Raw genomic sequence first — 24,461 nt, forward strand, 5'->3', positions numbered from 1 at the left:
CAGAAAAATGAATTATTGCATAGTAAAGCAATAGGATTTAAGGGGCTGGTGCAATCAGATTAATGAATGGCAGTGGCTTATACACAAATCTGTACATAAAGTGGCTATGGCTTTATTTGGTCTTTCAGTATGGTACCTTCCATTTTGTGCTATATGTTCCGATTACACATACACTCCAGCACCTGGTTGGCATTGTTATTTGCTGCATACTTCTAAGCATGAGCTTAATGCTGATGGGAGTGTAGAGAAACAATCCAGCTGGTTTGTCTGGAATAGGACTGCATTATCCTGACACACACACACACTTTTGTGGCTTACTTGCTGCCATTCCCAGTAATGCTGCTTTCAGACCGCATATCTGGCTTTGACCCTGTATTTGGAAACGTTTCCAAAAACGGGTCTGCCAGATAAAACCCCTTTCACACCGCAGCACTTAAACGGTATATTACCGTTTAAGTGCCGATTTTTTGACACTGGCAGACCCGTTTTTGGAAACTTTCCAAATACAGGGTCAAAGCCAGTGCAGCCTTCAGCCCTCCCCTCCGTGCAGCTCCCCCACCTCGCGCGTGTCGACGCCCCCCGCGCGTGTCGGAACTCCCCCCCCCCCCCCCCGTGTCGGCCCCCCCCCCCGTGTCGACTTACCCCGTGCCGGTACCTCCGTTGTGGATCCCGGCACTGCAGCTCAGTATGCTCGGAAAGCACTTATGAAAAAAGTGTCTTCCAGAAAATGGCTGCCCCATAGGAAACCCTGTTTAAAAAAACTGTCTTTCGTATGGGGGCAGCCATTTTCTGAAAGACACTTTTTTCATAAGTGCTTTCCGAGCATACTGAGCTGCAGTGCCGGGAACCACAACGGAGATATCGGCACGGGGTAAGTCGACACGGGGGGCGTCGACACGCGCGCGGGGGGGGGGCTAAAGTGCTGTGAATACTTAATGAGCGCTCATTAAATATTCACTGTGCTGAATTTAGGACCCAGCTCATTGGCTGGGTCCTAAATACCGTTTCAGAACCGATTTTGAGCCTAAAATACCGGTTCTGAAACGGGTAGGACCCTGCATTTTAACCGGTTAGAAAAAACGGTTTTTTCTAACCGGTTAAGTGGTCCTGCACCTTTCAGACCGCACACATTACCGTTTTAAAACGGTAAAAAAACGGCAATATACCGTTTTTAAAGTGCGGTCTGAAAGGGGCATAATTTTGTGATTCCAGCGCCAGAATACGGAAGGCATACTGTCCTGTAGGACTTCCAGAATCAGTACCTTGCTTACTGGAGGCCACAAATAGGCAGCTGTCTTACATACTGTATTGTAACAACCTAAACAAGTGAAGTAATTATCTCCACCTGTAGATCTTTTATAATGTGTCAGTGAGTAATGAATGCACCTGTGCAGCGGCTTGGTGATCTAGAAAACGTGAACTGTTGGTAGCTCTCGAGGACTGGAGTTGGCTACCACTGACCTAAACCAGTGGTTGCCAACTCCAGCCCTTGAGAGCTATCAGCAGTTCATGTTTTCCAGACCAAATAGGGGGTGCACAGCTGCATTCTTACTCACTGCCAAATTACAAGAGATCCCTGGGTAGAGATAATGACTTAACGTTTTCCAGGGCTCCTCACACAATCACAAGTTACCTGTTGGTAGTTCTGGAGGACTGGCGTTGGCGACTCCTGGCCTAAAGCATCTCAGTCAGTCACCACTGTCTCACTTTATCTGCTGCAATTTGCTTGTTTTATATCACCTGTAGCATTTGGAACCTGTATTAGTTGTACTTTTCTCTGTTCCCTTGTTCTTATACTGTGGTGCCAATGCGACTAGTAAACCCGCTATATGATCAGTGTATTAAAAACCTGGTCTGTTGAATTGACTGAAAGGCAGAACAAACACAGAAAGCAGATAGAACATGTCCCTTTATTTGTGCACTACATACATAATATCCCTGCAGTGTGTCACTGTCACATTTGACCTTCCATATGGATCATTGATATTGCAAACAATACTGTATTAATTTGCTTCTTCATTCAAAAGCTTGGAGAGATTCTTTTTTGTTTTCTCCATAGCCAGGCTTTTAGCTCTTCTCGACGGCCGTGTAGAGACTGGAATAGCCTCCGCCTCCTCTTTTTGCCTGAAATGTAATTTGGACACGTTAATGCCACAAGATCAGGACAACAGTTTAGCACTGACAGAAGATGGGACCCCATTCCAGTGACTCTACAAGATTAGTCACATCCCCAGCTGGAGAACCAGCACATGGATTGGCGAGCTCGTGCCACTTTAGAGAATCCGAAATGCTGCTTTATGATGGTTTCATAACTCATATGTTTTCCCTTCTAAGTGTTATAGTTTGTAATATTGTCTACTGTGTACACTCAATATCTATAATAGTAAATGGAAAGGAGAATTCCCTATTCGTTTTGGGGTGAATAAGGTGAGAGCATGAAAGACAGCACACTTGCCTAAACATCCTAGTTCAGTGAGTTCATAATGAGCCGCGGCTCAGTCAGGCAAGTCTATTTCTGCTTCAAGCTGAAGGATCAAAAGCAGTGCTACACTGCTCAATGCAGCTCCCCCACATGCCACCCCTTCCAACTGCCTGATGTAGATTTGGGTGGAGCATCTCTATGGGGCAGATGTATCATAGCAGCGCTTATCGCGCCGCTATGATACTTCCTGCTTCGCCTCAATAGCGAGGCGAAGCAGGAAGGGACATCGACAAGATGTATTAACATCTTGTCTGCCGAAGCGGGGGAGCGTTAACTCCCCCCTTCGGCGATGTCCCTTTCTGAAGATAGCGCATCAGTTAATACTGATGCGCTATCTCCTGTCCCCCGGCCGGCAGCACTGGGCATGCGCGGGATCTCGCTGTTCACGCGAGATCCCCAGCGCAGCCCCAGACCTAACAGTAGGGACAGTGCTGTCCCTGCTGTTTAGATAGGGCTTCGCCAGCCTGATGCTGGCGAAGCCAAACCCGGCTTCGTGCGGAACGGTCAGCGATGCTGACCGTTCATACATTCGGCCTGCTATCATTTTGATAGCAGCGCCGATATGGACAGGGGCGCATAGCGCCCCTGTCCATTACCGCATCCCGGCCGCTTCATACATGGGGGAGAAGCGGTATCAGTGCACATAACGTGCGCTGATACCCCTTCTCCCCCATAACGACGGATCATACATCTGCCCCACTATTCCTTATTTGTAGTATTCTCACAGTGTACCCCTTATCAGACCCAAATATATGTGATTAGCACTGTGGGAAGGTTCCTCTTACTAGTAAATGAGTTCAGAGTACTATCTGATTGTAACACAATGGCCACAGTTGCTAAGACCTGTAAAATAAGCGTCTCTCCCTCTGTGGGGTAAGCAAGGTTAATAGCGGGTGGCTGACAGTGTCTCCTGTTGCGGGCCCACATGCGGGAGAACCCGACTGAGTGTAGAGCCAGCGGCTGTTGGTCATTAACCTCTGGGTGGAGCTTAGTCTGTAGGGCAATCTATAATGTACAGATATGGAGCCGCTCTCCTCGGAGTGGCTCCCGGCACGCCGATCGCCAACTCTGCCAGCGAATGCGGTGCACGCACCCCATTATTGGCAATGGACCTGCGAGCGTCCGTGTAGGCAGGCCCGCCAGATACCAGCAGCTGGCATGCTGGTGGAAACTAAGTACCAATAAGAAGGGGGAAAAAAAGTAAAGTACCAGTACACACAGCACTGAAACCAAGGGGCTTATTGTGCCAGCTGCCTTTGAGATTACAATAGGGGTTGGCGTGAGCTCATGTGTTCATACTGCATCAGAAGGAATGGACTGGCGGCTGGTAGCTTGATACTGTCACAGGATACATCTCAGAGACGCACATTACATACCTGCTCATTACTGATGTATATGCAGCAGCAGATGGCTGGCTTCATACAGGAGAGGCAAATACAGAAGAAACTACACTGCTGTAATATTGTTACTGTTTATGTATGTTGTATGTATGTGTGTGTGTGTGTGTGTGTGTGTGTGTGTGTGTGTGTGTGTGTGTGTGTGTGTGTGTGTGTGTGTGTGTGTGTGTGTGTGTGTATTGTAACAGGTAGATAAGGTCAAATAACGAGAAGGATTAACTTCGGTTAACTCTTTTTCTTCGAAGTTCATGGGACCCACATGGCGACATTGGGTTGTAGGCAGATCCAGAGGACCGTGGCACCAATAAGCAAAGCTGAGACATCCCAGGATGCACTGCTCCTCTACCATATAACCCTACCTCCATGCTCAGCTCCTCAGTTTTGTTAATTAGCCAATATCAGGAAGCGGAGATGGAAGAAGACAGATGATGAACATACCAGCACTCTCATACATAGGGTGAAAGAAATAGTGACCAAGGTTGTTTAAATCACTAAGGAATACCTCAGGCGTATAATGGTGGGTGCCCTGTTGGTCCTATGAACCCCGGAGAAAGAGTTAACCGAAGGCAAGTCTACCATAACTCCCGTTTTTGGTACTTATGTAGTATCTGGGCGTCTGATTTAGAAATCGGGTCGGATCGGTAGCATCGCATGCGACCAAATCGTATGCGATGGTCCCGATTTTTCCATAGGATTCAATGTTAAAATGGTCCGAGTCCATTTTAACATAGAATTCAATGGGAAAAAGGGGTCCTTTTCCTTTCCCCACTATCCAAGTGGGCATGGAGTTGGATATAAACCTGTAGCGAGCCCCGCGAGAGGACACAGAATACTTTTTAAGAAATCTGCGTTCGCTCGCCACGCTTCGGGCTCGGTGCACTTGCCAGTTTATAAAATCAACTCTATGCCCACTTGGATAGTGGGGAAATGAACAGGACCTTGTTAACATTGAATCCTATACAAAATCGCATCGCATGCGATTTTGCCGAAAATCGCGTCAAATCGCATCTGATTGTATGCCTTAAGGTAAGGCATACAATCAGAAAATCGGCAGCCCAGATACTACATAAGTACCCCGTTTTCTTCTTTGGGTTTCATGGTCCCCACATGGTAACATCGCAGAAGTCCAATAGCAATACTCAAAGGAGTGCAGGGATCTTTTTCTCCATTGAAAAAATGCAGGATGTATCTGCCATGGCAGCCCGACTGCAAGTGCCACCCTGGTGGTTGATATAAGCCACCATCCAGCCGTGGGCATTCTAGGACCACCATCACTAAGGTCAGATGGTCCTTGAGAATGTCTGCAGATTGTGCCAGAATCAACAGGTTGTCCAGATATGGAAGTAACCCGACTCCCTGGTTGCGAAGTGTGCTGCCCATCACTGCCCTGATCTTTGTAACCACCCGGGCAGCAGTAGAAATTCCAAAGGCAGAGCATGAAAGTGATGGTCCTGCAGTGCAACCCACAGTAACCGCTGATGTTCAGGCCTGATGGGGATGTGCATATACGCATTCTGAATGTCCAGGGATGCCATGTAGTCTCCTAGTTGTAAGGCCAAGACAATGGACCACAATTTTTCTATTCAGAACGTCGGGACTTGAGCCCTTTTAAGTTGAGAATGGAATGGTATGACCCATTGGGTTTCTGGACTAGAAAGAGGCTGGCGTAGAATCCCGAGTCTTGTTGAGACGAAGGGACTGGTGCTATGACTCCGGATTGTAGGAGCTTCGGGATGAATCGCTCCAGAGCCCTGAACTTTTCAAAGTCCTTTGAAAAACTTCTGGAAAAGAGCTTGGTGGATGATGCTGGAAGGAAAGGGAGTAGCCCTGGGAGACAACATCCCGAAACAATGAGTCTGTTGTGGTTTCCAGCCAGCCGTCTGAAATCTCCAACAGGCGGCCTCCCACCATGGGATGCCCCAGGAGGTGGCCTGCCCCATCATGCAGAGAGTTTGTCCTCTGGTTTAGGGCGCCTGGTGGCCCAGAGACGCTTACCCTTGGGTTTGGAGGACTTGGCAGCCTTGGATTGGGTTCTTGAAAAAGGATGTCCCCCTACCTCTGCCTGGAAGCGAAACCTGGAAGGCAACATGGGGACGTGGTGTAGGAGCAGACAGTAGGATAGTCACCTTACAAGCCACCATAGTAGCCACAATCTTATCCAGTTGGGATCCAAACAAAAGGGAAGCTCTTCCAAGGTTTTCTTAGAGTCAGGGTTCCGCCTTCCAAGAGCACAGCCACAAGGATCTCCGTGCTGCAACTGCCGTAGCTACTTTGACTGGCTGTGTTCTATTTAATAGGGAAGAATAGCCCAGGCTTTCTGGCAGTGAATCAGTGGATCTTCGGGTGGCTGATAAGGCTCTCTGTGTCCCTGTCTGCATTAGCTGAGGGCCGCGAAAAAGGATCAGTGGCAAATGGCCACCAGGGAAGTGCCTCATGCAGGTGCTAGACACCGGGCACCACCTCTGCCCGCAAGTACACTGCTTGACCCAGGTCATGGGGGAGTTTCGGCGCCAGCAGGGGTGATGGAGCTGCTGCGCTGTAGTCACCGCTAGGACTGACAGCGTCGCTAGCCCTTCTAGCTTTAAGCACTAGTGAAATATAAAGTTTCAGTCAAAAAAAAGATAAAAGGCTTGTGCGGTTGCCTTAGGCAGACCCTGCTGGCACCAACAAATAACTTAGGAGCTGGGCATGGAGACGGGATTATAAGGAAGAGGAGCCATGCATCCTGGAATGTCTCAAATTTGCTGATTGGTACCATCGTCCTCTGGATTTGCCTACAACCCCGATGTCACCAGAAGAAGAAATAGATGTTGTCCATCAAGTTCCACATGTTATGCTAGACTCATTGGACTAAAGCCTAGATGTGATCTCCTCCCCTAGGATTAGTAATTTTAGTGCTATCATCAGCATAATTAGTTTGGATATGGTGTCAAATCGGATCTTAAATGTATTTAATGTATCTGCCATCACCATCTCCACTGCCGGCAAGTTCCACACCTTCACTGCTCTAACCGTAAAGATCCCCTTCCTACTAACAGTAGGAAACCTCCTCTCTTGGTAACTGGACTTGGTCACAGACCTTAGGGTAAAGAGGGTGCTTAATAGTTCCTTATATTGCCCCTTAATATATTTTTACATGTTAAGCGTGTCTCCTCTTAAATGCCCTTTTTTCAAGTGTACACATTCCTAGTTTGGCTAATCTGTCTTCATAACATTTTATCCATCCCTTTATTATTATTAATAAGAGTTTCTTATTAATTTTTTTTTTTATAAATTTTTGTTGGAAGCCAATTAACCTACCAGTATAGTTTTGGATTGTGGGAGGAAACTGGGGTACCTGGAGTAAACCCACGCAAGCACGGGGAGAATATACAAACTCCGCACAGTTAGAGCCATGGTGGGGATTGAACCCATGACCTCATCGCTTATCAGAACCTTCTCCAGTTCAATAATTTTTTATTTATTTTTTTGTAGTGGGGCCCAGAACTGTACTCCGAAGACCTAACAAGTGCCACAATAACACTGTTGTCCCTTGATTCTATACACGCTAGTAACCTATTGGCCTTATTTGCTGCTGTATGAGTGATAATAGTGTGACATACCCTTCTGCCTGATCTGCAGACTGACTGCTCTTCTTCCGGCTACTCGCAGAAGATGCTTTTTTGCGGCCTGCAATGATAAAAGACAAACTAGAATCAGGTGCCTCCTAAGCATACGGGAGAAGGAGTTAGACATCTGACAATCCTCTCCAATCACATCAGGTATATAATACAAGCTTCCTACCTTTGGTAGATTTCCCTTTTACAGATTTTAATTTTGATGCCTCAGGATTTTGTTCTTCAAACACATCATCATTTTCCTCAGTTTGTTTCCCTACAGTAAGGAAACATTTGCAGTGTCAGTTAATTTGTAGAAACCACTGGATTGAGCAGCCAACAGCAATAGTGGATAGTCAAACAGTAACTTGCATGTATATCACAGTTAGTAATGTAGCCTGTGTGACTGATTATAGATAAAATCATTGTCTACTATTAGCATTATCCATGCAGGCTAGACAAAAAAATAAAAATACAATTGCATCACTGTTTTCTCATGTCGATATTGAAAGACTTAAAATGCTGACTTGATCATTTAGTTTACTTTTCATTAGTGTAAAGCTGCCCATACACTAATCCAATCTGGCCAGTTTTCATGGATCGGGACAAGAAATGAGATGAAAAGTGGCCCAATCGGATGTGTTTGACATCTAATCCGATTTGTGGTCCTGTATGCATTGGCATTCGGACAGGACCGCATGCGACTTCTCCGAGGTGTGGAGTCCCAGTATTGCAGACCTGGCCAACCTGTGGCTCCCCAGCCGTTGTGAAACTACGTATTCCCTGCATGCATTGCCACACAGTTACAGCCTTCCCTAATAGCAAAACAGTGACAATGCATGCTGGGACTTGTTTCATAACAGCTGGGGAGACACAGATTGGCTAAGCCCGCAGTAGTGTATGGCCACCTTCAGAATCAGAATGAGAATAAAAAAACAGCATGCCGACATAACATCCAGGTCAACAAGCTAAGTACAACCATGGCAACATTGTGAACGGCCAATATCTATACCAAATCTAGTTTAAGTAAAAAGGTATGCTCTTAAAGCTAGAGGTGGTCAAACACAATGAGTCCCCTGAGCTCAATCAAGGATACAACCTGGGCTGTAATGGCAGAGTTTGAGAACCTTTGCTTTTTAGCTGAAATTGCTAATACTAAACAAGGTGCTTTGTATGGAATAGGTGATCCTGAGGAATACCTACTTAGGAAGGAATACTATAAAATGTAATCCTGTGGGATCAGCTGGATTAGAGAGCATTATTATTCCTAGGAGTTGTACAGTATATATCAATAAACAATTCCCATTCTATTCACACTAATAGACCATCAATGACACACCAGATGCACACCCACATATTCCCCCGCCACATTCACTCCCTGTCCCTCCCTGTAAACGTAAACTCTGTATGTAGTACGTTACCTTCCCCATCCTCTTGCTCTTTAGCAGTACACAGGGGTGTCTTTGTGTCATTCTCTTTTGGAACCATACTGTTTAATTGCATCTTGACTTTCTCTATTGCCCTTTGGCACACTTTATCTGTAATGTCCTATAAAACATAAAAGGTTCAAAAGTAAATAAAAACATACCCTCGGGCCCCATCTGTACAGACATGGAGAACGAATAATTTATTATAGAAGAGCTTTATACCACTTGCAATCATAGTTAATACAGCAGCGGAAACCATGCTGATGTCCAACATGAAGGTGAAGTTATGCTGTATTGTGAAACATGCTTGTTTGCTCTGGTGAACGAGATTCCATAGACGCCAAATCCCTTCTTTTTGCTAAAAGGTAGCCTTTTATAAAAGGTAGATTATATGCCCACAACTTTCTTCAAATGCTGTGGATATGTTTGCCAATATTACTGTACCTATGCCATGCCTATCTTTTCACGTAAAAAATGCATTTTATTGGCAAAACAATTGCAATGCAAACAGGGTGCACAAGCAGCATCTGCTGAAGCAAATGATATGCAGCATGCCTATATTCTGTGTGCGACCACAGCAAATTATACGCTACGGTACAATTAGTATGTAGATACAGCTATGGATGCACACAATATTATGGTTGTTTGGTCTCTTTTTGGCTGACTCAAGCTAGCGAGGCAATTTTGCACCACAAACTGGTATGGGCAGTGAAGAGCCAGGGAAAAAATTAAGTGTGTAAATAAATGTAAATAAAAAAATATATATATTTTTTTATCACCACAGACTGTAAATTGGCATTATCCATTGTTCGTGAAACGGTTGCCATGAAATACATAAGAACTTACAAGCGCTGTACTAAGACAAAATGAAATACACTGGGGATTGCGGCAGGCATCTTTTACTAAATCAAATTAAATTAAATGGCGTGCGTGTCTAAATTAATGTTACCTCTAGAGCGACATCCAAAATGGGCAGCAGATCCTTTGAACAATCTTTAGACAACTCGAGAGAACACAAGGATTTGGCATACAAGCGTACATCCGGAGACGTGGGGTCTTTTATTATTTCATTGCAGATTTTTAAAGCCAAGCTGTCGTGCACGGTGGCAACCTGGAAGAAATCAGGAAGAATAAAATCATGTACGTCGCCAATGCTTGCACCTACACACACCCGTGAAGGGTTACCGCCCTTTTAAATAATATGGTTAGGACCAGCTATAGTCTACACCAGTGGTTCCCAAACTCTTTGAATCGTGGCACCCTACAGTATCATGGCACCCTTAGGCAAAAAGTTTGTTACTGAGAATTTCAAAAATAAATATAAAATTAAATATATTGGGATTGAATTTTATCCGTAGGTCCAGTTATGTGGTGAGGAACATGATTCACTTCTGTTTACCCACATATTTTATAACTGGAAGCCACAAGGGATCCGATATGATTTCCCGGCGGTCGGGATCCCGGCGGTCGGAATCCCGACACTGGAATCCCGACCGCCGAAATCCCGACAAGGGGGGGACATGGATCGCCCCACCTTGCGGGCTCGCTGCGCTCGCCACGCAGCGGGCCCGGTGCCTCGCTACGCTCGGCACGCTATTTTATTCTCCCTCTATGGGTGTCGTGGACACCCACGGAGGGAGAAAGTTTCGGGATTTCAGCGGTCGGGGTTCCAGTGTCGGGATTCCGACCGCCGGGAAATTAACCGCATCCCGCCACAAGCACTAATTTCATTGATCATAAATAATTGGAATTGGTTCTGGACCACCAACCTGAGGCACCCCTGCAAGTGTTCCGAGGCACTCCAGGGAGCCTAGGCGCACAGTTTGGGAACCACTGGTCTACACAGAACTGGACTCTTTTAGCTGTCTGCATAAGTAAAACAAGTATACAATTACCTGACAGTCCTGAGATGGTTTCTTTTGCAATTTTAAGCCACTTGGTCTGGTAAGATCGACCAGTAACTCCGCAACATTGGCCACATCAACGTTGGCAAGAGGGGAGGAGGCTGGAGCATTGAATAGCGTTTGAAGTGTGGGAAAGAAAGCTTCTTCAAAGCACTCCTGATTTGTACTGCGTGAGAAGGTAAAAGGTGGTCACCACAGCTGCCATGGAGTAAGGATTTATTCCCTGTCCTTACATTTAGATAATTAGTGTTCATTCTAGCACTCTGCTCCTTGTAAAATCCTTGTAGTTCCTCCTTTCTGCCTGGGGTGTCGCTGACTGCTGGTTTCTACCTCAATGTTGAGATACTCTCTGCTGTGGTGTTTCTACAACAGTCTGGTTTGTGACACCCCAGGCAGGAAGGAGAAACTGTAAGGATTTTACAAGGAGCAGGGTGCTAGAATGAAGACAAGATAATTACACGGTATGAACATTTCTGAACCCAAACCTCATTATAACCCATGTTCCAAAACATATCAAGGAAAAACAAAAAAGTTGAATAACACAGTATGAGCAGAGACTTTAAACTGCATTAGTCACCTATATTGGAGACAGAAAAAAGTCTGGAAATCCATATGAAAGTACAGAGTCTGCCTAAACCTAGAACAGCATGAAGACACGGAACACATTCCACAAATAAATATCCCCATCCCCCCCCCCAAAGTACTGATTCCCTTTCCCGCTTTATCGGATGACACCATTATCTCCCCTAGTCCGCTGACTGGGTGCCATCCTCTGCTCCCTCACTATTCTTCACAGTAATTTTAGCATCACAATGTTATCTAGAATGTAGGGATTATAAATCCAAAAATATTTCCAATGACAAGTCCAAAACTGCATTTCTTACCGGCTAGAATAAGCAAATATAGGGAAGAAAACCCCCAGACAGTGCCGCAGCTTTGTGTCCTCCTCGGTCACCGGATTGTACCACAGCAGAACAAGGCGAGAAAGGAGTTTGGCACTGATCAGCCTTCCAGAGAACATCAGCTTGGCCAATCCTTCGGCGGTCTCCGTCCTTATTTCTGGAATCTTTGATAAACACAACAAAAACAGTCGAATGGATCAAATAAAAAGCAAAAGTATGGGATCTGGGAAACCATTATTCAGAGACAATGACCAGAAAGTGACTACAGATGTAGCTGCTAGATATAAAGCCATAAAAACTTGATCACCAAGTGTCACCTCCTATAACACTGGAGGAGACTGACAGGACAAGTGCGCAGATATGCCAATATCATTTAGAATATTTTAAGCATTGTGTCCAGGACACATTAAAGGGCCTAATTCAGGTTGGTTTGCGAACTCCTTTAATGGGCAAAACCATATGCACGGCAGGTGGGGCAGATGTAACATGGGCAGAGAGTTAGATTTGGGTGGAGTGTGTTCAAACTAAAATCTAAATTGCAGTGTAAAAATAAAGCAGCCAGTATTTTCCCTGCACAGAAACAAAATAACTCACCCAACTCTAACTCTCTCTGCACATGTAACTCCAGCCCGCATGGTTTTGTCTGTTAAAGAAGGAGTTTGCTTTTTCAAACCAACCTGAATCACCCCATCTTGCTAGATGACAGATCCAACATCTATATGTTATTGTGAAAGGATCAGATCAACTGTAGTTTCAGATGATCCATAATAACATATATAATGTGACACGTAGATGTGCATTACTGGGGGGTCACATGCTGCATAATACCATTTTAGATACCAGGAATGTAAATGCGAGCACAGTTCTCATCACTAACAGTACATCTGACTACAGCAATTGATTTCTACTCTCACTAGGGGCAGATGTATTAAGCCTGGAGAAGAGATAGAGTTGAGATAAAGGGAAAGGAGACAACGCACCGGCCAATCAACTCCAAACTGTAATTTTCAAACTCAAACTAGGGTTCATTGGCTGGTGCTTTATCTCCTTTCACTTTATCTGAACTCTATCTCTTCTCCAGGCTTAATACATCTGCCCCATTATGTGTAATCAGAAAGTCGCAATACGCCGAAAGTGCAATACGCCGCGCACTAGTGACAGGTAACGTGACGCACATATTTCTGCTCACCTCACTATCCAGGAAGTCGGAGAACAGCTTCAAGATGGAATTCATGGCTGACATTTCTGCTTTTACTTCATCGTCATCAGTCTTATTGGCTGGCGAGTCTGGTTGTTCCATCTCAGGGGTGCTCTCAGATGGGTCATCTGTGTCCTCATTAGGCTTATTTGGAGGTGCTTCAGGGCCATCTTTGCTGGACTTCAAGATTTCGAGCCCAAACAGCAGGAGAAGATCAAACACTGCGTTCAGAGCACTGTTTCTTACCTTCACCTCATCAAGGTGCGCAATCTGTGAAAGAATCCCACAATACAGGACACGGTGAGGGTAACATACATAGCACAGGTAAGCTAAACACGTCTAAATATAAAACCAACTGTTACAGAAGCCGCAAAAGGTTTGTGAGCATTAAAACACCCCTATGCTCCAAACATGTAACCGGGGCAGATGTATTAAGCCTGGTAAAGAGATAAAGTGGAAAAAAAAGTAGAAGTACATAATGCTCCAGTCAATCAACTCCTGTCATTTTTCAAACACAGCTGATTGGCTGGTGCATTATCTCCTTCACCAGGGTTATCACATCTGCCCCATAATGAGGGGTAGATGTATTAAGCGTGCTGCAGTCTATCTTTTCCTAACTGTTAAGTTAAAGGCTGGGTTTGAAATTTGACAGTTGGGAGAAGATTGGCTGCTACATTATTACCGGCCACCTTATCACTTTTCCAGGCTGAATACAGTATTGTGTGTAATGTGAAATACAGAGAGCATGCAGTGCAAGGAAGACACACTGCATAGTACTGCCTTTGCTCGGTCTACTCACATGTCTGCAAGTACAAGGTAGCGTGATGCAGTGCAGTGAGACTAGCACTGCTTTGTGCATTCTGTAAGACCGTCGTATCCCCTCCAGCCAATAATGCAGTGCTGATGAGCGCGTGGACTTACACCACCAGCCACTTACTACACAGACTTGCTCAACAATTATGAATAAAAGAAAGTTATGCTTCATGTTGTCATTTGCGATTCAAGTTCTCATTCTATTTTTGGGGCAAAGGGAGTCTAATACCTGACTGAATACACCCGCTGCCCACACATCTCTTACTTGTAACAGCAAAGTTAGGTGTCGTTTGGCAAAGTCCTTGTTCTGTAGGGCGCAGCATCCAATGCACAAGACTGCCATGTTTCTTACAGAGGGATGAACGTTCGTTATGCCAGGAAGGACCTATGACAAAACAGAAAAGCAATGTACAAATCACAGAGCACCACCAATAACTTGACATTCAAAGAAAGCTAGAGAACACCTTTACCTAATGTAACATTAGCAAAGTGGATCCATGAGAGACATGCCATGGAGTTATTTACTAACAGTCTATATTATAGCGCACACGCAGCGCTTTACAGAGAATATTTGAACATTTACATCAGTCCCTGCCCCAGTGGAGCTTACAATCTATATTTCCTACCACATGTACAGGTACACAGACATTGTAGGGTTAGTTTTGTTAGGAGCCAATTAACCTACAAGTATATTTTGGGATTGTGGGAGGAAACGGGAGTACCCGGAGTAAACCCACACAAACACGAGGGTTTAATCCGGGTACTCATGGTAAAAACATGGTCCATGTTTGGTCTGCACAATTAGGACCATGGTGGGTATCGAACCCATGACCTCAGCGCTGTGAGGCAGTAATGCTAACCATTACATTGTCCATGCTGCCCAGTTCTGGTTAGAGGGGGAGAATGCAGGCTGAGTTCTTGAGATTATCGTTCCAGGCCCCTTTGCCCCAAATGGAAGTATTGAAAGGAGCCAAACCACCACAAGGCTGATTTTCTGGGTCACACAAGAGATCAATGAATGGATGGGATAAACAAAGCTGGGGAACAGTGATATTCTGGCATGGCTACCAGCTTACTGTCTGTGGATGCTTGATAAAGGAACTGTATGGCACTACTACCCTACTGTGGCATGGGGGGGGGGGGGGGGGGGGAGTTCGATACCTTTAAACCGCTGAGAAGAGGTACCCCAGCTTACTGTTTTGCCATTAACTCCAGGCTGAGAATGACCACAACACTCCCATTTAGACTGGCACCATTTGTGACCAGCAGCCAATTACAAAAGATCAGATTGGACTGCACATCAACTGGCAAATGAGGCAATTGTTCTAGAAGACAAATAAATGGGACTCTGCACCCTTTTGTAAAAGGGAAACACAATGTTCAAGGCAAACCCTAACCAGTCCTGATTAATTTGGGATCTTCGGCACAATACTAGGATTAGAAGTTTACAGACTCCAATACAAAAACTGGTCATGCCTGTCTTGACCCATCTCCGCGCAGCAGAAGAAGCCGTTCCCCAGCTCAAAGAAAACTGGGGCAGATCAAGCAGCTGAAAAAAGGGAACTTGCTGACAAATAAAATAAGGGACAGCAATATAATGCAAAAGCTACCTTGCCATCAAGGGTCTGCTACAGAATGTATAGATCAAGTTCCCCCCTTAGCAGATAGAACATTTGTTTGCACGGTGGAGCCAAGATGGCGGAGGGACAATGGTAATCCTGAAGGTAGCTTGGTCTGGAACTTGCCAGATTTAATGGGCCTGATATAGTGGCTGGTTTGATGGCTCATCTTTTGAAAGGGGAAAATAAACCACAGGGTAATGTTGTCTGAGTTATGCTCAACTAATGCAATTGCCAAAACGTTACCATGTAATACACCCTGCACAGAGTTCTATGGATGTGGGTATGAATTATCTAGTGCTCAGGATCCTTATTGGTGGCCTCAAAAGCTAAAGCCACAAGGTACAGTTAGGGTCACCTTAGGCTTTGGCTCACCCTCTACGTAGCCCAATACTGCATTTCCTTCAGGTTACCCCTTATCTGGGAGCCACTAGCCTGTATTAGAATACAGCAAATCCCTGGATATCATCTGCTGGGGCACTACAGCAATTGGTAGGCAGAAGCTACAGCAGTGCCGAGGGAAGAATGCACGGGGCTCCATAAGCTACACCAACTTCAGGTCCATATTACATGAGCTACAAATGCTGGGTTTTAATAAATATATTTATTGGTCTAACATAAATGACTATTTCTTTAGGTACAAAACTACTTGCAATACACATATTGGGCCTTATTTTGGTTCATTCTTTCTGACAAAATCCTTTTTAGATGGACAAAACCATGTGCACTGCAGGGGGGCAGATGTAACATGTGCAGAGAGAATTAGATTTGGGTGAGTAATTTTGTTTCTGTGCAGGGAAAATACTGACTGCTTTATTTTTACACTGCAATATAGATCTCACTTTGAAGTAAAACCCCACCCAAATCTAACTCTCTCTGCACAAGTAACACCTGCCCCACCTGCAGTGCACATGGTTTTGCCCATCTAAAAAGGATTTTGTCAGAAAGAATGAACCAAAATAAGGCCCAATTGTGTGGGACTAGCCAGGATGTGGAAAAACCATGGTTTAAAAGAAAAAAAATGGGGTACTTGTGTATTATAACGGCGCCCGATTTACTCCAAATCGCATCCGATATCGCATCCGATTTATCGGCCGATTTGATCTGCGATGCGATTTTGCGTCCGATTTGCGTCCGATTTTTTGCCGATTTTCGGCCATTTCCTGATGATTTGCATGTTATTCCATCCTTACACACCCCCAGGTACTATGCGATGGTATGCGATGTGATTTTCGGGAAAATGCCCCTGATTGTACAATTAAATATCGCATAGCAACGCATGCCAGCAAGTGGCATGCGATGCGATGTGATTTGCAATGTTAAATGCACCCCCATTGTTAACGCCACCCCCACTATCAACGCCAACCCGAAGCGTGGCGAGCCCGCGAGGGGCGGCGGTACGCGTCCTCCGACCTTTTCATACCCCCACTATCCACGTCGGCGTGGAGTTGATTTTAGATAGTGTGGCGAGCGCAGCGAGCCACCGAGCCCGAAGCGTGGCGAGCGCAGCGAGCCCCGCGAAGGGACGCGGATTACTTTACATGTATTCCGCGTCCGCTCGCCACGCTTCGGGCTCGGTGGCTCGCTGCGCTCGCCACACTATCTAAAATCAACTCCACGCCGACGTGGATAGTGGGGGTATGAAAAGGTCGGAGGACGCGTACCGCCGCCCCTCGCGGGCTCGCTACGCTCGCCACGCTTCGGGTTGGCGTTGATAGTAGGGGTGGCGTTAACAATGGCGGTGCATTTAACATTGTAAGCACCCATCAGGGTGATTGTACAATTACAAATCGAATCGCTTCACATGCATCACATGCCACTATATTGCATGCGATGTACTACGATGGAAATCGGGGGTGTGCAAGGTTTGCATTAATGGAACAGCATGCAAATTGGCTGGAAAAAGTGAAAAATCGGTCGAAAATCGGACGGAAATCGGCCAAAAATCGGCCGCAAAATCGCATCCGATTTTTCCATGCGATTTGCGGCCGATTTTCGGCCGATTTCGTGGGCGCCGTTATAATACACAAGTACCAAAAATGGTTTTCTTGTTTAAATCAGATTTTTATACATTTAAATTAGATTTGTATAAAACTGATTAAGTAAACAAATAAACCAAGATACGGTAACTAATATGTTTAATTTAAAGGACTTGACAGTGTCCCCATGAATCATGACATCGCACAGCAACTACACACTAATCACAAACTGCAAAAGGAAAGAAACAGCAATAGCTTTTATTGAACACCTTAAAAAGTAGCCCAAGTTTTGCAGCTGTCAGTACCCAGCTGTTTCTCCGTTTTGACTGCACCAAACCAAATGTGGAAAATATTCTTTGTACTGAAACTGATGATGCTGCAGCTGCGAGTAATTGTTCTACTGCTACCACAATATTTATTAACAGTTTCTTAAATAGCGCACACATATTCCGCTTTACAGATTATAGTTGAAAATTCACATCAGGCCCTGTCCCAGTGGAGCTTACAATCTATATTCACTTACCACATGTACACGCACACAGACATTCTAGGGTTAATTTTGTTGGGAGACAATTAGCCTACCAGTATATTTTTGGGATGTGGGAGGAAACCGGAGCACCCAGAGGAAACCCACGCAAGTACAGGGAAAATATACAAACTCTGCACAGGGTGGGAATCAAACACAGGACCTCAATACTGTGAGGCAGTAATGCTAACCATTACATTATCCATGCTGCCCGGTTAATATTGTCATTATTTAGGATTATACCCTTTTTTGAGAATTGTGCTAATTTATTAGACACACAGTAAATGCTTCCGGCCCCTACACTTACCAATGATTCAGTAATCTCGTTCAGTGTTCCTCCCAGTCCCTTAGACAAAGAGATGTGCTTTAGAAGTTCATTGCACATAGTCAGGCACTTCAGGAGAGTTTCAGGGTCATTCTACAAAAGAGACAAATAACATTTATAAAACAAAAGAACGAAGCAATGATAGTACACTGGCGAGGGATTTCACGACAAGAGAACCAACTGGATATACAATGCGTCAATTGTTCAATAAGTTGCTTAGTGTCACATAACGAGCGTGTAACACAATGAGCGAAACCCACATAAATGAACCTTATGAAATATAGCAAAATACAGGGCAAAAAGCAATGAAACCTATGAATATAAATGTATAGTCAAACAATCTAAAGCTTCAGCTAGGTTTCAGAGGAAAAGTATTAGTCAAGTTAAATATAATGTCTTTGCAATGAGAAAGAGAAAGCACAAAGGGCAAGAGTGGCGCACAGCACAACTAATACCCTAATGTTATCATTGGCCATGTATTGGTGAAATCACCTCTGAATAGTGTTCCAATCATATTATGTCCGTGTTTGGATAAATAGTGTGCATAACACCATGGCACTTACATTGTAGGATTACAGAAGTATCTCAACTACAGACACCATGTTAAACATCTCACATTCCCTTGTAACCAAAAGCACAGAATAGGTTTAGCCTCCACCGATATGGATCTGATATATCACAGGGTCCGAAGGGAGAAGATAGATGCTTCTGCTGTCTGTCCATAGCAGTGAAAAGCAAATGAGGGAGAAGGGAGGAGATAGCGACATTTCTGCTGTCCATACTTAGGCACAGCTGACTGCCTATGCTGTTTGTACACCTCACTGTATTTTTCCTGAGCTCATGTTGTGGATAAGACTTCAGCAGACAAAATAGAATAGGTAACTGGTAGTGATGAAGTGAAAAGTCCAAAATTCAATGCTCAAGTTGTGCCGGATAGTGGGTCTCATTTATGCATAATGCGAACCCATAAATGACACTTGTTTTCCAGGAGTGACTTGGTCACATATTAGCCACTTGTATACATTAAGTGGTCAGCAACACACACAAAAAAAAAAAAAAAAATCAAACCTTTTCCACTCGTATTTCTTTAAGTTCTGGCTCTTCTGCTTCTTTAATCAGCTGCACTTTTAGGGTTTCAAGCTCTGCTACTTTTTCCTTCAATTCAGAGGCACGGCTGAAGTCCTGAGCATTTATGGAATCTTCCAACTCCTGTTTGGCTTCAATCAGTTGCACTTTTACATCAGCAATCTAAAACAAGGATCCAACATTTTTACCATCAATCACTGCCCAATAGGGTCGGTCCCCAGGGTGAGCCATTTTACACAAAAAAAATTAACGAAGGAAAATGATTACAGTCACCACTCAAAACATAAGTAGCAATAATCTTATGACAGTCCTTCCATTAACCACAAAACCAAACTGACCAGACACCTCTCCTCCCCAAATCAGTGCTCCAGACATTCTACACCAAGTAGAAATGCAGAAACATGATGTCCAAGAGTGGTAGTAACAGTGCTGCCCAGTTTATCATCATAGTAAATATGCTCTTACTGGATATGAGGAGTCACATTCTTCAGCACATAACGCCCTGCCATTTTTCTACCAAATTTTCCCTCACCAAATTTTCTGTCAGCAAAATGACAACGCTGCCCCAATGTCACTTATGTTTCCAAAATGACCGCCGTGGCGCATGACAAGGAAAGTTCTGGGCCCCAGCAGGAAAATAGTTAACTGGTGCAGTAAAAATAAGTACAACTAAAAATATATAAATACACAATATAATAATGTATTTTTATTTGTTTCTGCATTAGGAATGACATAATAGAGCCAGTTCAAGGTGAACTTTAGCCAAGCACTGGATACCAGGACATTTAGCTGCCTGTACCAATGAGAGTTATGACCTAGTGCTTGGAACCAAAACACGTGTCCTAACGCAATCCCTGGTAGTCGTGTAGGAAAGCTGATCTTAGGATGGAGACAAAAAGATAACACCGGAAGCCTGACAGTGGCCAACATTGGAGCTTTTTACCCAGGCAGCCTCATGAGCGGAGGACCAATGTCTTCTCCAGCAGGATGCACATGCACAGAACATGGATTAGTTAAACAATGAGGCTGGATTCGTGTAGTGCCACTAAAATTTAAGAGGTGCTATTCGAGCCCTATTTTGTGAGTATCCTCTTGATCAGCGTCACAATCATGGAATCTGCTTAAGAACATCGCTATGCTGCAGTATTTATTTTACACCCCAGCTTACAATTAACTGTCTTTTCGTTTTCAATTTCTTTTAAGTAGATATACATCTTCTAAGACATAAGATCTTCTTACTTCAGGATGCTTGCATCTACTTGTATCCTGTGACTACCAGTCAGGAAGAGTATCCTTTTTCCAGCTCTCTAGGGGTTGAGCACAGTGTCTTCAAGATCAAGCACACCACCCACTACTAAATGTAGCACTGGTATATAGAAATGTCAATCCCAAGCAGGTGATGGTGCAACATAAACCAAGAGTGAAGCGGTTCCAGGTACCTGATGCGGTGCAGTGGGAAGAGTCCGTCACAGGCGGTAACTTGTAGACGGTGAGAGGGGAAGTACATTCTGTACTGTGGCGTACACTTTAATACACTTGGAAGGATTTTAATATAATATGGAAGGAATTAACAAACACCTTGGCAGCAAAACCAATTGAGTGTTTTACATCAAATTAGATTTTGTGAATCGAAACTGGGTAAAAATCTAATTTTTTAGCAATCCAATTCTAAAATTGTAGCCAATCATGGCAGCAAAATCATGATCTGGGTCATGGGTCTTTGTGCGCACCTCCATGAGCAGGTAGAAAGGGGCTTTAAATACTGTAGTAAAATCCGCCAATAAAAAAAAGGGGGTTTTCTTGAAAATCACATAAAAAAATAAGTTTAAATAACCTGATAAAATGATATGATAAAAATGATATGTAAAAAGGTGTAGTAATGATGGGAAAGGCTTTTCTAAACTTCCAGTTTGGATTTCAGAGGGTTTTTATTTTTTAACACCTAACAAATATGAAAATGCTAAATAATCATAATATAAATCAAATAAACCATTTTCATGTACCCTAAAACGCTGAATTTTTGCAGAAACATCTAACCATTAATACATAAAAATCTATAACGTTTTGATATTTTAATGGACACTTTTTGGGGGTTCAGGGTGATGTCCCCATGTACTTCATCCAGGCTGTGCAACGCAGAATTAATGGGCAACATTATTGCTATACCTGGGAATGGCGTTTTTTTGAGAATCGAGAGTGTACTTCATGAAATTAAGCCACTGGGCACCAGATTTCTACGCTGCAAGCTCTCAAACTGAAAGCACTGCTACTTGGATTCCTTCCTTTTAATTTAGCAGTTTCCTGGAATTTTCATTGTATGAAAGGATTTTACATGTCAGAACAAACAATACAATGCTGCAAATCAGTGTTCTTTATCCTTCATGTACAAGCATCAATAGTGTAGGCCTCACTGTTAGTGGAATACCATACATTTCATTGGCAGCAGAACTTGCCTTAACTTGTAGTTTCCTAGATTCCGCAAGGTCTGGAGGCTTATCCACAGTGACTATTGGCTCTCGCAGCTCCGAAATAATTTCTGCTACCTACAGTAATAGAGATGGAAAGACGTTTATTAAAGAAAGCTAGAATTACATTAGAAACTTAAAGGTTGTATACACCAGAAGAAGAAAAAAAGGTTGGATAACTAAAAGTATATACAACCAGTCATAAAGGCATTTGCAAATATCTGCTGCTCCCTACTGGTGGAAAAAGAATTGTGCAAGTCCTACTAACAAGCAGATTTGGATGACATAAACCTGAAAACATTGTAGTGAGCGCACTTCCCTAATAACAATGGGCAAATTCAATTAGGTTATCTTTGCTACCAATCAATGCCAGGGTAATAGGTTTGATTCTGACCAGGGTACTCTCTGGATAGCGTTTGTATTCCCCTTATAAGTAACTTGATTTGTTACAATGCATCGTATTGCAAAATGATGCATATAGGATGCACAAGCAACTTAAACGTATGCTGATTAACATTTTATGCAGCATGTCTATATACGTTGTGTGATTACAGCATACAACCGCTGGATTTTGGTCTTACCGGTAGATCCCTTTTTTCTGAATCCTCGGTGGTCACTGGGAACAATGGGGTGTGGGGGTAGAGCCTCAGCGAACAGGCACCAAGGAGTCAATCTTCTTGAGTGCAGGCTAGGCCCCTCCTCCCCCATACGCTGCCTTCCGGTCTTCAGTTTTAATCAAGCCTCAAGGAAGGAGAAAAGGAGACATCCCATACAGGCCAAAGCGAGAGTCGGACAAGGCGCAACTCCTTCATTGGTGAATATGGACTTCAAAAACTGCTCCAGTTCTCTATCTGTGGGATCCCTGAGAGACGCCACATTAGTAATGGATAATGTGGTGGACTTAACCAAGCGTACCACATGGGCATCCATTGGTGGAGGAGTTTTACAATCCTCCTGCACAAACTGATAGAATGAATGTGTGAGCGAGACCAAGCATCAGCTAGGACTTCATCCAACTGTTCCGAAGTGGAAATAGAGGCATCCTACGTTTGAAGAATCCTTAATTTTAAACGTTGTCCTAACCGCTTTAATTCAAGCATCCACCCTGTTCTGAGTCATGTGTTCATCCTGCATAGAGGAAGAATCCACGTCGGAAGTCTGAGTCAGCCTCATCTGACAATTCCTCAGACTCCGATTCTTACAACGTGGGATATACTGCTGCGCTGTGCTTAGGTGTCTTGCATTTGGCTGTGGAAACAAGTAAATGCTGTAAGGAGCTTGACACTTACCAACCCCTGTACTGAGGATGATAGTCCCTGAACCCAAGCAGGCTCAAAAAACCTAAGGTTCTGTAGGAAGAACCTGTTGTTGGGGGGGCTACAGTCTGCGTCGGCATTCTTGTGCCCGCCAGCTGTGTGGCTAATTCGCTTATGGCTAATGAGAGGGAATGCCTAGTCAGGCTCCACCATTAGGGGGAGTGCCTCCCAAGGGCTGACCGCCAGGATTTCCCGCAGAGCAGCGTTCACAGAAACACTGTCATGTTCCTTCACTGAGGAAAAAAAAAAATGTCCTTACAGGTAATTCAGGTTTAAGCACGCAGTGCAGAAGCTCCCTTCTCCCTGTGAGAGGATTTAGCAGAGGACATGCCTATGGATTCAATATAATACACAATACTCGCAAAAGACAACATCACTCAAACAGTCCTATGTGACTGCAAATAGATGAATAAGTGGGGGAGGCCTGTAAATGTACTCTGATTACAGTGATTGACTACCAAGAAAAAGGGAGTAGGCACTTGTGCTGCTGTCAATACAAAGTGTCAGCTATTACATATCACACACTTACGTAAATGACATAGCATATATCAGCCCGAGACACAGATATACACTAAAACAGCAAAGGAAGTAAAGGGCACACTAAAACTCTCTAACCAGGAGTCAGACAAACCTTGCACCAGGACAGTGAGGTCTGGGGGAGGCAGGTGTGCTGGTCTCTGTGGTGGCCCTATGCTGAAAATGGCACTTGGATGCACCATGTAGAGAGATGTTCCCCTGGGCTGGAAACCCAAGATGAGTACCAGCCAGGTTAATGGGGCATAGAGACAGGAAAGCCCCATCCCCGTCTGGATACCACCAGGTGTCCCTGCTCAAGGAAGAATTTCCTGGAGTTCCAGTTGTCGCACTGTGGCAACACTGATCTGCTGCCAGGACCACCAGGGGGCGCACCCACCCTCCTGGATTGCTGCCAAAGCAACATTACATCAGGACGGACCAGAAACGGCTCCCTCGTGTGCTGCAGGGGTGGCTGGCGGTACTGGCCTTAGAGGTCAGCGTGCCAGCCACAGTCCATCAGGGCAGCCCAGCAGAGGCTATTAAGCCAAAGCTAGCTTCCAGTGGGGGAAAAAAAAAAAGGAAGAGAGAGAAGAAAAACTAGGGTTAAACCTGTGCCCTGAGGCACCAACAAAATAAACTAAAACTCAGGAGGTGGGGTACGGGGAGGAGGGGCCTGGCCTGCACTCAAGGAGATTGACTCCTTGGTGCCTGTTCTGTGAAGCTCCACACCCTATTGTTTCCAGTGACCACCATTGGCATGAAATAAAAATGCTACGCTACAGTGTATTTTTGGGAAACACTAACATAGAATTTTATATGCATATACAGCTGCACACAGAATATAGACATGCTTCATATAATTTTAATCAGCAGAACCTGCTTTTGCGTCCTGTTCACACCATATTGGAGG

General features: G+C 44.4%; 1 protein-coding gene across 1 annotated transcript in view; it reads right to left on the reverse strand.

The window, feature by feature from the left end:
* Positions 1–1,892: 1,892 nt before the first annotated feature.
* The window catches only part of NCAPG (non-SMC condensin I complex subunit G), a 43,241-nt gene continuing 20,672 nt past the window's right edge, over positions 1,893–24,461 (reverse strand). Inside the window, exons 10-21 of the mRNA XM_083161670.1 lie at positions 21,708–21,797; positions 19,237–19,416; positions 18,151–18,261; positions 13,985–14,104; positions 12,898–13,176; positions 11,691–11,872; positions 10,798–10,972; positions 9,852–10,013; positions 8,897–9,023; positions 7,663–7,752; positions 7,482–7,548; positions 1,893–2,124 (exon numbers count right to left, since the gene is read on the reverse strand). Of these exons, the coding sequence (XP_083017796.1) occupies positions 2,004–2,124; positions 7,482–7,548; positions 7,663–7,752; positions 8,897–9,023; positions 9,852–10,013; positions 10,798–10,972; positions 11,691–11,872; positions 12,898–13,176; positions 13,985–14,104; positions 18,151–18,261; positions 19,237–19,416; positions 21,708–21,797 (1,704 nt within the window). The 3' untranslated portion in view covers positions 1,893–2,003. The remainder of the gene's footprint in view (positions 2,125–7,481; positions 7,549–7,662; positions 7,753–8,896; positions 9,024–9,851; positions 10,014–10,797; positions 10,973–11,690; positions 11,873–12,897; positions 13,177–13,984; positions 14,105–18,150; positions 18,262–19,236; positions 19,417–21,707; positions 21,798–24,461) is intronic.

Source organism: Crinia signifera, chromosome 1, assembly GCF_055691185.1.
Source record: "Crinia signifera chromosome 1, ASM5569118v1, whole genome shotgun sequence".
Classification (NCBI taxonomy): Eukaryota; Metazoa; Chordata; class Amphibia; order Anura; family Myobatrachidae; genus Crinia; species Crinia signifera.